Genomic DNA, 16,989 nt, shown 5'->3' with positions numbered 1-16,989 from the left:
TTTGCAGAAGGGTTCTACTGAGTTATTACGAGTAGCCTACCCTGTCCAATCACCAAACAGCTCACTTTGCAACTGTGAAGAATTACCTTTCCTTTTCATGAGACATCTATAATCCCTCCCTCCGGTAAACCGGGAGTATAGCGGCACCAGTGTACCACTTTCTATGAATGATAGTGATAAGTGGCACTGTCATTGTGAATGGTCTCAAAGGCTATGCGATTTTAAAAAATTAATGCATTTCATGGATCTAGTCTATACATATTCATCTGATTCAAGTTAATCAACAATTTAATGCAACACAAATTCAACTGGATACACTTTCTGTTCCGTTTGGATAGAAAAAGACGCATGAAAACGAAGCAGTTGTAGCACTTTGCCAACATTAGGGGGAGCCTGCTGTCGGTCTCAGAGCCTGCCGAGCAGCCAAATCTCTCCGAGAGGAGCCGTTTGAATAGGTGACAATGCTGACGTCATGGACGTTCACTCCACTCACGGAGAAACAAAGTATCCGCAAGAGTGAAGGGGTGAGAATGGAGCCCGTGAATCCACAGGAATAATAAGCGTCTCAAACTGCTTTAAAACTTGAACAACTCTATAAACAAACATGGATACATTTAGACTTCGCTTCATACTACTCTACTCTTCAATTCTAAGCATCGGGGCTCAATTCACGACAGGTAAGGATCTTTAAACCTTTATGTGAGAGAGACTGTACGAGCCGAGCGCAGAGGAAAGTTGGTGGTGAATGTTTTTAGTTGGAGTAATTTAAATTAAGGTGTGGACTGTTGCATTTCGTTGATCCGGAAAAACTTGATACAAAAGCACAACTAGCCTATGTCTTTGCCAAGTCTGATAGCCTAATGTTTGAGATTGTTCCGAATCATTGCTCCAAAATCGGGTCTGATTTCTGCGGTGGCTTTACTGTAGGTATAGCGAGCAAGTTACTGTTCAGAATATACGGTTACGTCCCAAAATGTTGCCACCTAGAACGAAAGTATTTGAGTCTGTCCTGACGTCGCTGCATGCACCCATAGACTATGTCGCCAATTTGAAAAAAAGTTATCGGATCCATGATTTCTGCATGATCACAACATTGAAATGGTCAATTTGATCATAACAGGCAAACATAGCAGTAAACTGCTTGTTGTAATTTCGCATTATGTTGCATACTGTAGCCTAATGAAGATGTTGTGCAAACCTGAAGTCATTGAATAAACACCAACTAGCCATTTAGGAACTTTACGCCAAGAAATGGCTGGCTAAAGGTGAGACTGAAAGTAGGAGCCTGCTGTCTCTACTGTTACCTTAAATATGGCATGATATGGTTGTACAATAGGCCTAATTGACAACTTTTTGGACACGAGAAAGACTGGTCCTTATACGAATAGGCTACACTGATTCAACTAGGGGTATATAATGTATGATAGCCTAATTCTTCCTTATTACATGGAACCAAAGGTAAAAGTCCGTTTGTTTAGAAACATGAATGAATACAATGCAACATTGTGATTACAGATGAAAGCTTTTGCCCTTTTGAACTTTCGAAGTGACCTTTAAATAAACAAGCAGATCGTGGAACCATACAATAAAGCGTCACAAATTACTCTCAGCGTAAAAAATATATACTTTTTTTTTAGTATGTCTCAACTCTTGAGGGTCCAATGTGTTTCACCTTCAGTTGCAACTAAATTTCATCTAAATTGACAAAACTGTAGTTCTTCATAAGTGCTATAAAGATACAACCAAAAATAAACCACCAGTTTTAATGGCTCAGTCACTCATTTAAACGGCTTCTATATTTTTGTAACCGAATGTTTAGGCTCTACTACTCTATTTGGAATGGTAAAACATATTATTAGCTTTTTCTGTTGTGTAAATGAAATCCAATACATCTCACACTGTGTCCCAGGGGACTTGCAAAACAGCAGGAGGGGGGGGGGGGGGGGGGGGGGGAGTCCTGTTTTCTATAAACCATTCAAAATGTTAATTCTAAAGAAACCTGATAAATGCTGTTTGCCATTTTAAATAGATATTTATTAATTCCCAATCATTTAAGATTGATGTTTAATGTATCTTTTATATTTGTATTGCAATCGATATGATCTCTTTTGAAACAATTTTCCATTTTTGGAATTCTTATTGAGAATCTGATGTGTTCAGATATAGTGGGGTCTGAAATGATTGACACCCTTGATAAAGATGAGCAGTAATGACTGGATAAAATAAATAATTCAAATACTGAGCTATATTGTATGGTCCAAAAAATTGGGAAATTATATAATTTCATACTAATACAATTGCTCAGAGAAAGAGATTTTGTTTAACAAGTAATACATTATTTTCACAAAAAGATAGGGGTCAGAATTATTTACACCCCTAAAGATTCTTATAAATAAAGTTGTCAAAAGTGTAGTATTTGGTCCCATACTCCTAGCACGCAATGACTACATCAAGCTTGTCTCTCTGCTAGGGCTGATCCTATTTAGATTGTTTGGTTGATTAATAAATGTATGGCACATGTCTTGATTGACACCTGTCTCAGTGGACTAATCCATTGCAGAGGCCGTGGGGGTGGCACACCAGTATCACCAGTAGTACATTTACTGTTAATTCCCATAATTTCTAATTTACAATGTTTATTTGGTTACGGTAATTTCTGTTAATATATTATTATTAGTCTTACTGTTGTGATTGTAGGAGTGGAAACATTGTTTGTATAGCGCACAACCTATGCTACACTTGTGAGAAACAAGTTTTGGTTTATTTCATTCCATTTACGAGTTGTCAATTTATTAATTGTGTTTTGTTTGGAGCGCTCCTGTCAATATTGACTAAGGACGCGCACCTGATTACGCATATAAGTAGGACTAGGCTACCTGTTCTTTTTCCATTTGGCACTCCAAATGGCGACCCCTGGTGTGGCCTATTACTGACAACTTCGGGAGCGTAATAGCAGAATCTGCGAAGGCATAGCAGCGGCGGGAGGAGGAGGTTCAGGAACAGGTTTTTTTCTTATGCTAAAGTTGTCTTGATCTCTGGCTCCCTCTTGAGTCATTTGTGTCTTAATTTTTTAGTCACAGTGTGCTTGAAGCATCATACAAGCTCAGTAGCCTACATATAATTTATTTTATTAAAACACAAAGGGTGTGTGTATATATATATATGTATGTATATATGTGTGTGTGTATATATATATTGGATGCATTTGCAGTTCATCTTGGTTTTGTTTTGGATTATTTAGTGCCCAATAGAAAATGAATGGTAAATAATGTATTGTGTCCTTTTGGTGTCACTTTTATTGTTAATAAGAATAGAATATGTTTCTAAACACTTCTACATGACTGTGGACGCTACCATGATTAAGGATAACCCCGAATGAATCGTGAATAATGATGAGTGAGAAATTACAGAGGGTCAAGCATCATACCCCCAAGACATGCTAACCTCTCACCATTACCAATAACAGGGGAGGTTTACATATCTTGGGGGTATGATCTTTGACCGTTTTGTTACTTTCTCACCCATCATTATTCATGATTCATTCAGGATTATCTGTAATCATGGTAGCATTTACAGTAATGTAGAACTGCAAATGCATCCAACAAGTTTGTAGAGTCACAAGCTTGATGTAGTCATTGTGTGCTAGAAATATGGGACCAAATACGACACTTTAAAAATTTTTTTTTACCAAATACAAAACTACAGTATTTACAAGAATCTTTAGGGGAGGCAATCATTTTGACCCCTACCTTTTGTGTTGTTGGGGGAAAAAAAATGTTATACAATCTTTCTCTGAGCAAATGTATTAGTATAATATACATTTTTAAAAAATGAGCATACAATATAGTTCTGTTTTTGAATGATTTATTTTAAAGTCATTATTGCTCACCTTTATCAAGGGTGTCAATAATTTCAGACCCCACACTATGTAGTCAGATATGTAGCCCATAATTGTTACTTTAGCCTCTGCCTCTATAACCTTTTGGCCTTAGTCTCTTTTAAAAAAAATTGCTGATTAACTAAGGGCCACAATAAGTCTTTGCTCTTCAAAGCGCACACACACACACACACGTTCTCACATATCTGTTTGAGTGTAACCTGCATCATCAGATTAATTCACCACTGGTTGGGGGTTGGAAATAGAAAATACAGCTGTCTATATAATTGCAGATTAATTAATCAGAAAGTCTTAACCATGGATTAATTACATTAGAGTAATCAAAAACACACAATGACAAAAGGCAAATTACGCATTTTCGAGATTGATTCGTAAATGATGTGATTATGCTGGCGGTATTATGGAAATGATCTGGAAGATCACTTTACATAAATGTACAATGTCAATTTCATAAAGCAATGCTCTGCGATGAAAATATACAAATCGGTGTGCTAATCCACTTCTGATTTATTTGCTGTTTGCTTGCATCTGGCCGCAGCGCAAATGGGACAACCGGTGAAGGGTGAGTTACAGAGCTGTGCTATCATTTGACAGGAGCCCCTGTCCTGATTAATTGTGACCTGATGACTCCTTGGCTGTTGGACTATGCCACCTTGAATGCTCAATATGGTCTCTGTGCAGATGTGTCACTGCATCTCCCGGTTAATGGCTCTCTCTTCGGGAATGGCTAGTGACGCTCTCACATGATCTGATTCTTTCTCGTGTATATATATATAAAACAAACCATTTTCAAAACTTTTGCGGGCTACAGATCATGTGAGTTTAGCCGAATACCACACATTCATTTGATTGTGACGTCCATGGGCGATAACATGAAATAACAGCTGTTGTTGCAGATAAGCAACACGGTTTCCTTCATCACATTGCATGGAATAAATTGATTATTTTTAAACGACATTCATCTGCAGTTACCCTTTAGTGTTTGCTTTGTAAAATCATTGTGGTTGCCTAAGTAATTACAGAGAAGCAAACTCATTTAGTTGCCCACCTATCTGAGAATCAAGTGTGAATGACTCTCGGGAGAGATGGCCATTAACCAAAAGGTAGACACTGCTGGAGATGAACAGCTGTTACTGGGTGAGGTGTATTCAAAATGGACCCCTAATGAGAAGAACACTATTGATGCTTTCATATGGCGAGTCAGCACTAGAAATAACTAGCCTAACCTTACTCTCATTGGTTGTTCTGACAAACAATTCATCATAGCACTTGCATTTCCAGTACATTTGTATGTTTTTACTTTGCTATGTTTGTGAATTTGGCACAGGAGAGTGAGTTTCTCCAAGGCCTAATAGGATATCCTTCACTACATCTCAGCTTCAGGTTTTTTTTTTACGCACGCAATTTTCCCCTAGAGTATGGTTAGTTACGGCATGCTTTGTCCAATGTCTACATCCTGGTCTGGTTTAACCACTTCTTTTAAAAAAAGGCAACTTGGTGCCATAAACTACTATGTCCCCCCATTAAAACATAGGCCGTGGTAGACAATGGTCTTGTCTAGTGTGTGAGGCAATACAGAGAGAAAGACACCCCCCTCACCCCGCTATTCAATACCAATAAGACTCTTCTAAGATTGGAAGTTGCTGACCACTCAGTGCAGCACTTGCAGTCGTATATCTTCGTTTTATTACAGGTTAGGTGACAGTGAGAGAAGTTGCTTATCTCAGCACCTGTGAGGGAATTGTATGTTTTTTATGCATGGCCTCAACAAAATCTATTTGCAGCATGCAGCCACTTATTGTTCCCTTAGTTTTCTGAAGTTTTAGATTATGCATGGTGAATCAATACCTGACAGAATGTGTCAAGTGATTTTGCAACAGTATGGATTTTTAATTTGGTTTTCCTCAAAATCAGCAGCTTTTGTGTTATTTCTCCCCTTTATTTATTCAGAACTTCACCTGTAAGGGTTTTGTCAGCATCTTACCCATCTGCCAGTTTTTCTCGGGATTACGAATGAATAAGCAAGTTTCTTCTTGTTATAAACCCAACAGACATGTTAAACATAGGCCCACTGCCTTGAATAATCCATCCAATGACCCTTTTACTGTACAGTATTAAATGTCTGCAGTGTTTCCAAGGCCCTGTGCTCTTGTTGTTGATTTGGTGCCCGCTCAGACAGATGTATTCTGAACTGGACTTAAAGGAGCATTTCATTCCTCTTCATGCCCACAGCAACACGGGCCATGGGCCTATTGTAACACGCAAGGCAACAAAAGCCTTGTGGAGTTGCACTTGAAGCTCTGCATGGGAGGACAGTGTTAGTGTGTTTCAGCTCTCAGCATGCATCATGCTCCTGTCTGCTGGGTATTTGGGACAGGGAGAGATGCTCTGCAATTGTTCGTGTTCAGTGCCCTGGTGAATGTCTCAGACCCCAGTTATCCCCAGTCTTTGTCATCACAGCACTTTGGAGATTAAAGCTGTAATGGTGTTTTTGGTGGTCTATTCTGATGCCTGCCCTTAAGCTTCTTTTGAAGGCTGACTGGACTTTTCCTAAGGGAGACTGGGAGAGAGAAAAAAGTCTGACGGATTAGATTTTTGGCATTTTGTTCTGGTTGGAGGGTTTAAGGAGATCGAAGTATCACTGCATTGACTCAATTAAGATGATCATACGTCATCATACATTCAACACCCTGTTCTGGAAAGTGCAGCTCTCATGTCCTTGATTTGACAGAAAAACAACTCTCCATTAGTCTTGTCACAATACCAAAATTTTGACTTCGATACCAGGTTTAGTATCACAATTCTTGATACCAAAACAATACCACTGCAAAAAAAAAAGAAGGCATATTTATTAGCAGAAGTCACAGAATGGCACTTGATCCAGACAGATAAACTCAGCTACTGCTCTGTTCAATCGTTTGGCATCTTTTGAGTTCAATATCATTACAGTTGCATTTTTTAAATATATATATATTTTTTTACATCTGAGACAGCCATGTATGCATTAATGAATTATTTGAATCAGTCTAACTACATAATGGTAATAATTAAAGTAAATCTCTATAAATAAACTGGGTAAATGTATAGCCTAAGCCTATCCACAATACAGGTGAATGCATATTCAAAAGGAGTGTGCATGCATTGAGTTATTGAGCTTGTTTTGGCTGATGTCATGGGGATACAGATTCCATTTGGGACTTACTTGATTGTACTGGTCAACAACATTTGCATAGAAGTAGCTTCTTCTATAAAAATGTGAGCTGTTTTTTTTTTTAACCAGTAATGACGTCATTCACGAGGCAGTTTGCTGAGGCAATAGATCATCTTTGGGAGAGATGTGTGAGAGAGACTGAATAGTGCTCGCCAGCTTGTAGTCATAACACTCGGAAATGAGTTGCCTCTAATTCGAAAATGAATGGGAAAAGAATAGGGTTTTGGGATAAACGGCGAAAATAGGTCTGAGGTTGACACAGATAATATCAATCAGTAAACATGACCTTTATGAATTATGAAGCTTTTATATTTTTTCATAAATGCTTCAAAATTCACAAAAAGTGATGTTAGCTGATGAAGATTATCTCAATAAAATATATAAGATCTCCTAAGCCTGTGTTTACCTCAGTCCTTATTTTCTGCGTTTATCCAAAAACCCCATTCATTTAAGGATTTGTCCAATGAACCATGGCGGAGTAAGTGCCTACAGAAAGACGACATTACGATTACTCTCTATAAGTGAATGATATAAGCTTTTGGTGGCAATCAGCTTTGAAATCAGGATATTTAGTGTTATTGTTTGAATATTATCACAGAGTACCTGGGTAGTGAATTTATGTTAGCTTTAGCTGTCTGCTAGCAAGGAAAGTTAGCCTACAAAGCTGGATGCTACCGGCATCTTCTTCCATTGTAAAGTGTTCTTCAACATTTCTACATGCCGTGTCGAATTATTGAAGTGTGTTAATTTCTGTGCGTCATGAGTGGGGATTTAATCATTGCTAGCCTGCACAATGTTACGTGGAGCAGGCACGGTGCTCTATAATAAGGGGTCAGCTGCGCTGATCGACAGGCTTTGATCAGTGAGAAACATTTGACAGAAGTATCAAAAGTAACACAAACTCTAGTACCGAACCATTTTTTCATGTTCTAATATAGTTTTGGTATAGGCTTACCGTGCAACAGTACTCTCCATTGAGGTTGACTTCAATTCAACATGGTCTAAATTCTGTCAAATGGTTGCATTGTACAAATTAGAAAATTTGAGGCCTGGCCAAACTCCCCTGCTCAACGTTTGTTAGGGGAAACTTTAAATCACTTAGTATGTGCAGCTAAAGAAAATCATGTTATCTCACATTTCCATCTGCAGTTTTTATCCGCATAAAGCCATATAGTATTTTTTTTAAAATCAAGACATCTGTGATGGAAACAGGACCTTTTGGTACAATTTTCTAAATGTGACTCACCACTTGGATTCGGTCTTATGTAGCAACATTTGAAATCGTTTTTTTTTACATTGGATAAAAGTAGAGACTCAGAGCTACAAAAATGGTATATCATACACTCCATTTGAGGAACAATGGGAAAGTAATTCTGCTTTGAAAGTTGATCAACTTGTAAACTCACTTTTGAGAAAATGGCCTTTGAATGTTTTGGTATCTAGTGAAGAGCTCTTCTTTATCTACACCCATTCAGATTCATTCACACCCTCTTAAGCTTTAGCCCCACCCATCTTCTTTCGCTCTCTGAGCGCACAGTTCATGCTCTGGCCGATGATTTGTTTACCTATGGATAACATGAAAACAGCCTAACCAGCTCTGCTGGCAACAATTTCATTACACTTTTTTGCAGACGTTTACTGACACCAGCCATATTCAATGGGTGTTGTACACACGTCATGTAATGTTAGCTAACGAGCCAGCCGGCTAACATTAGCTAGTTAAACAACAATGAACACCGTGCCAACAATGCCACAGTGCTGAGAGGTAACCAACCAGGTTCAATGTTAGCTAGCTAACATTAGGCTCTAACTAGAATAGCAAACGGCACAGGGAAACAAATAATAACGTCAGCTAGGGAGCCAGCCAGCTAACGTTAGCTAGCTACCAGTACACTTTAGCTTAAGACATGTAGCTAGCTAGCTAGCTAGGTAGGTAAACAATGAACCTAGTTATGTAAACCATGTTTAATGTCACTCACGTCACGTAAATTTAGCTAACGAGGCAGCCAGCTAACATTGGCTAGTTAAACAACAATGAACAAAATTAGAAATGTGTAATATCTGAAAATGTAGCTAGCTATCTTCCCTGTATACATAATCATGCATGATGGATGCATCTCCCTGTCAGAAATGCCAAACCACAGTTGCCCTTAGTTTGAAGATGTAATCCGGAGATAGGTGTTTTCTCCATCTCTTTAGCTATCATACTCTAATTCCACTGATTTCAAAGCGTGATCCACCAGAAAGTGGAGACCAATACTTATGCAACTCTATTACACAATACATTTTTTAAAAGCTGTGTTTGACAGGATTACCAACACAGACTGACAAGCTCAAATAGACACAAGCCTTCTATATGGCAGACCAATGACCAGCCCACTCATTATCTCAGCCAATCATGTCTAGTGGGAAGGTTGCAACCTTTTTCTGTGGCTTAACCAACAAGGCTCGTAATATAACAATTTTATTCGTATTTACCGATGGCATACAAGTTTGTTATTAAGGCACATGAAAGTTCACATGTTTGAGAAGGCTTTCTGCCAAAAAAAACGGCATTCAAACGGCTCTCCTGTGAAGTCGTGACTTGGGACATACGCCTAATCAGGTCACAAATGCCAACGGATAATTTGTTAGTTTGACATGGTGGGATAGCTTTGTGTTGGTAAAATTAATTCTGCTGGAAATGGCGGTGGAAACGCCTTTATCAAATCAAGTCAAATTAAAGTGTATTTGTCATGTGCGCCGGATACGACAGGTGTAGGTAGACCTTACAGTGAAATGCTTACTTACAGGCCCTAAACAACAGTGCAATTTTAAGTAAAAAATAAGTATTAGGTGAACAATAGATAATTAGATAAAGAAATAAAAACAACAGTGAAAATAACAGTATCAAGGCTAGATACAAGCACCGGTGACAATGCATAAATGATAAACAGAGTGGGTGGGGGGTGGCGGTAAACAATGCAGATAGTCCGGGTAGCCAACGTGCGGGGGCACTGGTTAGTCGGGCTAATTGAGCTAATATGTACATGAATGTATAGTTAAAGTGACTAGGTTGCCATTTGATTACCTGTTCAGGAGTCTTATGGCTTGGGGGTAAAAGCTGTTGAGAAGCCTTTTGGTCCTAGACTTGGCACTCCGGTATCGCTTGCCATGCGGTAGCAGAGAGAACAGTCCCTGACTGGGGTGGCTGGGGTCTTCGACAATTTTTAGGGCCTTCCTCTGACACCGCCTGGTGTAGAGGTCCTGGATGGCAGGCAGCTTAGTCCCAGTGTTGTACTGGGATGTAAGCACTACCCTCTGTAGTGCCTTGCGGTCGGAGGCCGAACAGTTGCCGTACCAGGCAGTGATGCTCTCGATGTTGCAGCTGTAGAACCTTTTGAGCATCTGAGGACCCATGCCAAATCTTTAGTTTCCTGAGGGGGAATAGGCTTTGTCGTGCCCTCTTCATGACTGTCTTAGTGTGTTTGGACTATTCTAGTTTGTTGGTGATGTGGACACCAAGGAACTTGAAGCTCTCGACCTGCTCCACTACAGCCCCATCAATGAGAATGAGGGCGTGTAGTTTACAATCATCTCCTTTGTCTTGATTACATTGAGGGATAGGTTGTTATTCTGGCACCACCCGGCCAGGTCTCTGACCTTCTCCCTATAGGCTGTCTCGTCGTTGTTGGTGATCAGGCCTACCATTATTGTGTCGTCTGCAAACTTAATAATGGTGTTGGAGTCATGCCTGGCCACACAGTCGTGGGTGAACAGGGAGTACAGGAGGGGACTGAGCACGCACCCCTGAGGGGCTCCAGTGTTGAGGATCAGCGTGGCAGATGTGTTGCTACCTACCCTTCAGGAAGTCCAGGATCCAGTTGCAAAGGTAGGTGTTTAGTCCCAGGGTCCATAGCTTAGTGATGAGCTTCGAGGGCACTATGGTGTTGAACACTGAACTATAGTCAATCAATAGCATTCTCACGTAGGTGTTCCTAGTGGGAAAGGGTCCAGGTGGGAAAGGGCAGTGTGGAGTGCAGTAGAGATTGCATCATCTGTGGATCTGTTTGGGCAGTATGCAAATTGGAGTGGGTATACGTTTTCTGGGATAATGGTGTTAATGTGAGCCATGACCAGCCTTTCAAAGCACTTCATGGCTACGGAAGTGAGTGCTACGAGTAATTTTGCAGGTTACCTTAGTGTTCTTGGGCACAGGGACTATGGTGGTCTGCTTGAAACATGTGAAAATATTGATATAACAATTTAACTCAACAGTTTTTGTAACAAAACTATTGGTAGAGTTGAAAATGCGATAGAAACACATCGAACATTAGATTGTTATTCGGTTCGCTTAAACGGAAAAGCACATTCTGTGTGCACACCATCACGCACGGATTTCTATCTGAAATAAGTCAGTTTTGCGGAAACACCACTGGTAGGAAAATGTTTTGAATCCCTCATTGTGAAGAGTAACTAAGGTCTAAGAGGACAGAGGAAGTGGCAAACATCCTGCATATGGATCTGTGTCTCCCAATTGGCTCATGGCGCTCGGTGGAATGCGCAAACAAGTACAGCACAGCCCGTCTATCATATTTTCTTTATGCAAATTTGAGAATATTTGCATGTAAATCTGTCACAAATCAGATGGAAATCTAGCTATTGACAGGTTTCACAGACATGCTGGAGAAAAAACTGTTCCACAGCCAGTGTCTGGTGATTTAAAATAGACTTTCAGCCTGTCCTTCCTCATACTTTAACTTCGAATCACGACTCCAATATACATGCAGCCAACGTATGGTCTAAAAGTTGGCATTCAGTGGCGAACAACAATATTCTTTGCAGATGAATAGTTGAATAAACTGCTAATAGCTAAATTGGATGAGACCATATTTTTGTTGTAGTGTGGAAACGAATGTATAACAATTGACTGTGATCAGATTTCTTTATAGACGATGAACTACCAAAAATGACCTACAAGTTCAGTACCTCAGAGAGCAAATGCTCATTCCAATTGAATGACATGCCACGTGTAGGCCTGTCTGCCCCTCATGAATGACTCTCTGTAGATTTGTCTGCAGATTCTGTAGATATGTCTGTAGTTAATGGTTGAGTGTGCATAGTCGACATGTTGCTACAGCGTGGAGCTGTTGTGTGACTGACTCACAGTGAACTGCCCCACCACCACCATCATCGTCATCGTCCTGTCTGTCTTCCAGGTGGAGTGGGTTTCTCCCCACGGGTGGTTTACCTCGTCATCATGTTTGTAGCAACCTGGATACCATGTGCTTTTAGCTGCTGTACATCTGCTTCTGAAAACCTCCTGAGGGCTGAAGTCTCAACATCATATTAAAGTGGAATTCTCACACAGACACACGAGCTCAGGGCTGAAACAGATAAGAAAGTTTAAGTTTCCTTTTCTGTCTGGGAGGCTTTATGTTTTCCTATCAATACATGTCTGTCTGGCACTATTGTCTGGATTGTTTGTACAACAGAAACGTTAAGTGCAGATCAATCCTCATTTAGGTAGTTCATGATGTAGCATTTGAAATGTTACAGTACTCCATGTTTATTTCCTCAATGTAAAATTGTATTATAAATTGTATTATTGTATTATGTACATAGCCCAAATAACTACCTCTTCCCCTACTGTATTTATTTATTTTGCTCCTTTGCACCACATTATTTTTATTTCTACTTTGCACATTCTTCCACTGCAAATCTACCATTCCAGTGTTTTACTTGCTATATTGTATTTACTTTGCCACCATGACCTTTTTTTGCCTTTACCTCCCTTACCTCACCTCATTTGCTCACATTGTATATAGACTTATTTTTCTACTGTAGTATTGACTGTATGTTTGTTTTGCTTTCAAAAAGAGGATTTGCTTGTTAAGTCGGCACAAATGAATGTTAATGATATACATTTGATCATGCCCCACCTCCCCCAGTCCGTTTTCTGCATTGATGTTAATAAGCAGATCCCCCTGCAGGTTGCAGAGAAAGCTGGGCTGTCGCCCACTGGTACATTAAGGGCACAAAGAGCCAAGTCCTCACGTCCCCACTCAACTTGGAATGTATTGCCCCTTACTCAAACAAAGGAGCAAAGGACTTCTCAGGGCACCCCCAGCACTCTCCTCATCCACCACTTACCTATGGAGCATAACCTAGATCATCACACTCCTAGTGTGTTCTGAAAGGTGTGTTTTAGGTACTTGTTCAAGGTTTTGACTCAAGTTAAGGTATATGTTATGATACAGTAGGTTTTGGTGAATTATGTGCACAGTTTATTTTAAGGTAAATTCCTAAAAATGTTCTCGTGAGAAGCATTAAACTGGAGATGGAAAAATGTGCTTAGCGTAGATTAAGTTAAGCTAGAGTCTGCCTTTGTATGACAGACGTTGTCTTGGCAAGTTATGTCCATAAGAGATGTGCTTACTGTATGAATACCAGAGCCCGTGGGATGTTTCTGTCCTAGGCCTTTGTTTGGTTATTTTCCCATCCTGTGTGGTATACTTGACCATTCTCTAGAAAAGTAGTGCCCCCCCAGACTCCCCTCCCTGTGACTCTACTAAAAGGCCCCCCAACTGACTCCAGTATTTATGGTCCACTCGTGACTTTCCCCCACGTGGTTTAGGTTAACCACATCTCTGTGAGTTTGAACTGAAATTAACAGGGTCATTTGGGTAAAGTCAGTCATTTTGAAGTAAAGAACACTGTATATTTCTGGGCTAGACTAACCCTTGCCCTGGAAACATGACAAGATGATTGTAGGCACTCAAAGACTAAAAAATAGAGATATCATAAACACCACCAGTCAAAAGTCTGGACACACCTACTCATTCTATTTATTTATTTATTTATTTATTTTTTAAATATTTTTTTCTATTGTCTACATTGTAGAATAGTAGTGAAGACATCAAAACTGTGAAATAACGCATGGAATCATGTAGGAACCAAAAAAGTGTTAAACAAATCAAAATATATTTTATATTTGAGATTCTTCAGTAGCCACCCTTTGCCTTGACAGCTTTGCACACTCTTGGCATTCTCTCAACCAGCTTTGTGAGGTATTTACCTGGAATACTTTTCAATTAACAGGTGTGCCTTGTTAAAAGTTAATTTGTGGAATTTCTTTCCTAAATGCTTTTGAGCCAGTCAGTTGTGTTGTGACAAGGTAGGGGTGGTATACAGAAGACAGCCCTATTTGGTAAAAGACCAAGTCCGTATTATGGAAAGAACAGCTCAAATAAGCAAAGAGAAACGACAGTCCATCATTACTTGGAGACACGAAGGTCAGTCAATGGGGAAAATTGTGCAGTCGCAAAAACCATCAAGCGCTATGATGAAACTGGCTCTCATAAGGACCGCCACAGGAAAGGAAGACCCACAGTTACCTCTGCTGGAGAGGATAAGATTTATTAGAGTTACCAGCCTCAGAAATGGCAGCCTAAATAAATGCTTCAGAGTTCAAGTAACGGTCACATCTTAACATCAACTGTTCAGAGACTGCGTGAATCAGGCCTTCATGGTTGAATTGCTGCAAAGAAACGGCTACTAAAGGACACCAATAATAAGAAGAGACTTGCTTGGGCCAAGAAACACGACCAATGGACATTAGACCAGTGGAAATCTGTCATTTGGTCTGATGAGTCCAATTGTGAGATTTTTGGTTCCAACCGCCGTGTCTTTGTGAGACGCAGAGTAGGTGAACGGATGATCTCCGCATGTGTGGTTCCCACCGTGAAGCATGGAGGAGGAGGTGTGATGGTGTGGGGTGCTTTGCTGGTGACACTATCAGTGATTTATTTAGAGTTCAAGGCAAACTTAACCAGCATGGCTGCCACAGCATTCTGCAGCGATACACTTTCCCATCTGGTTTGCGTGTCGTTGTCCTGTTATAAAACAAATTATAGTCCAATGACCCAACACACCTCCAGGCTGTGTGAGGGCTATTTGATCAAGAAGGAGAGTGATGGAGTGCTGCATCAGATGACCTGACCTCCGCAATCACCCAATTGAGATGGTTTGGGATGAGTTGGACCGCAGAGTGAAGGAAAAGCGGCCAACAAGTGCTCAGCATGTGGGAACTCCTTCAAGACTGTTGGAAAAGTATTCCTCATGAAGCTGGTTGAAACAGTACCAATAGTGTGCAAAGCTGTCATCAATGCAAAGGGTGGCTACTTTGAAGAATCTAAAATCTAAAATAGTTTTTGATTTGTTTAACACTTTTTTGGTTACTACATGATTCCATGTGTGTTATTTTATATATACATACATGCATGCATGCATAGATATATGCAGTGCATTCGGAAAGTATTCAGACCCCTTGACTTTTTCCACATTTTGTTACGTTACAGCCCTACAGTTGACAGTGCATGTCAGAGCAAAAACCAAGCCATGAGGTTGAAGGAATTGTCCGTAGAGCTCTGAGACAGGATTGTGTCAAGGCACAGATCTGGGGAAGGTTACCAAAAATGTCTGCATCATTGAAGGTCCCCAAAAAAACAGTGGTCTCCATCATTCTTAAATGGAAGAAGTTTGGAACCACCCTGACTCTTCCTAGAGCTGGCAGTACTGGACAGAGTTCCACTGTAGAGATGGGAGAACCTTTCAGAAGGACAGCCATCTCTGCAGCACTCCACCAATCAGGCCTTTATGGTAGAGTGGCCAGACAGAAGCCACTCCTCAGTAAAAGGAACATGACAGCCCGCTTTTCCAAAAGGCACCTAAAGGACTCTCAGACCCTGAGAAACAAGATTCTCATGGTCTGATGAACCCAAGATTGAACTCTTTGGCCTGAATGCCAAGCGTCACGTCTGGAGGAATACTGGCACTATCCCTACAGTGAAGCATGGTGATGGCAGCATCATGCTGTGGGTTTTTCTCATGGACTGGAAGACTAGTCAGGATCGAGGGAAAGATGTTCGATCGTGTTTTGCTTCATTCATCTCTGGAAAGACCTGAAAGTAGCTGTGCAGCGACGCTCCCCATCCAACCTGATAGAGCTTGAGGGGATCTGCAGAGAAGAATGGGAGAAACTCCCCAAACACAGGTGAGCCAAGCTTGTAGCGTAATACCCAAGACGATTCAAGGCTGTAATCGCTGCCAATGGTGCTTCAACAAAGTACTGAGTAAAGGGCCTGAATTCTTATGTAAATGTGATATTTCATTTTCTTCTTTTTAATAAATTTGCAAATAATTCTTAACCTTTTTTGCTTTGTAATTATGGGGTATTGAGATATTGGGTCTTCTGTGCGACCTGGAGTTTTAATTGGCAAAAAAATTGGTAGCACTTTAGAGCCATGAACAATGGGCTGAATTTGGAGCTGTCAGACGCGTCTTGGCTTCGAGACTCATTGGTATTCTTAATGGAGGTGCGGGTCCTGGGAGTTCATCCCTTGTTTGTCAGTGACATCATTTACAAGCTAAGAACTTTGATAGGGTCAAGTTATCCCAGTAGGCTAACATTATTTCATGGCAGCCAATCTCTAATGAAGAAATGTGCACATCTACGGCAGCTTAGAGATGAAGGTTAAATAGCTGTGATTCTGCTGCTTGGGAAAAACCCAATCTGATTACCCAATCAGAATTCTGTCGCTTGTCTCTGTCATGCTTAATGCAATATTTCAAAGGTAGCTCGTACTGTGTGTATTGATGATGGAATAAAAAAATACAATTTTACAGCTCTATTTGAAATACAAACCTGAAAGCAGCATGCTATTTCTAGCTCTCTTATTATGTTAATTCCTAAAACCCTTTTCCAATGGGTTGTTTCTACTCCATGGATAACATTGGACTGTTGTTTCTCCTACCCCTCCGAAAGGGTGACGATAGACAACAGAGGTTGGGAATCAGAGAAGATAAATGAGGAAACCAAATTTCATCCATATTGTTTCAA

General features: G+C 40.3%; 1 protein-coding gene across 18 annotated transcripts in view; it reads left to right on the top strand.

The window, feature by feature from the left end:
• Positions 1 to 200: 200 nt before the first annotated feature.
• The window catches only part of ptprk (protein tyrosine phosphatase receptor type K), a 148,539-nt gene continuing 131,750 nt past the window's right edge, over positions 201 to 16,989 (top strand). For 3 of the 18 annotated variants that reach the window (XM_036975703.1, XM_036975702.1, XM_036975705.1), the window contains exon 1: positions 202 to 677. In XM_036975703.1, coding sequence (XP_036831598.1) covers positions 605 to 677 — 73 coding nt within the window. In that variant the 5' untranslated portion in view covers positions 202 to 604. Of the gene's footprint in view, positions 678 to 16,989 lie in introns of all 18 variants that reach the window. The other 15 variants (XM_036975706.1, XM_036975704.1, XM_036975707.1 and 12 more) reach the window with 8 other exon arrangements.

Source organism: Oncorhynchus mykiss, chromosome 4, assembly GCF_013265735.2.
Source record: "Oncorhynchus mykiss isolate Arlee chromosome 4, USDA_OmykA_1.1, whole genome shotgun sequence".
Lineage (NCBI taxonomy): Eukaryota > Metazoa > Chordata > Actinopteri > Salmoniformes > Salmonidae > Oncorhynchus > Oncorhynchus mykiss.
The sequence above is the reverse complement of the archived record's forward strand: the minus strand, read 5'-3'. Positions and strand labels throughout refer to the sequence as shown.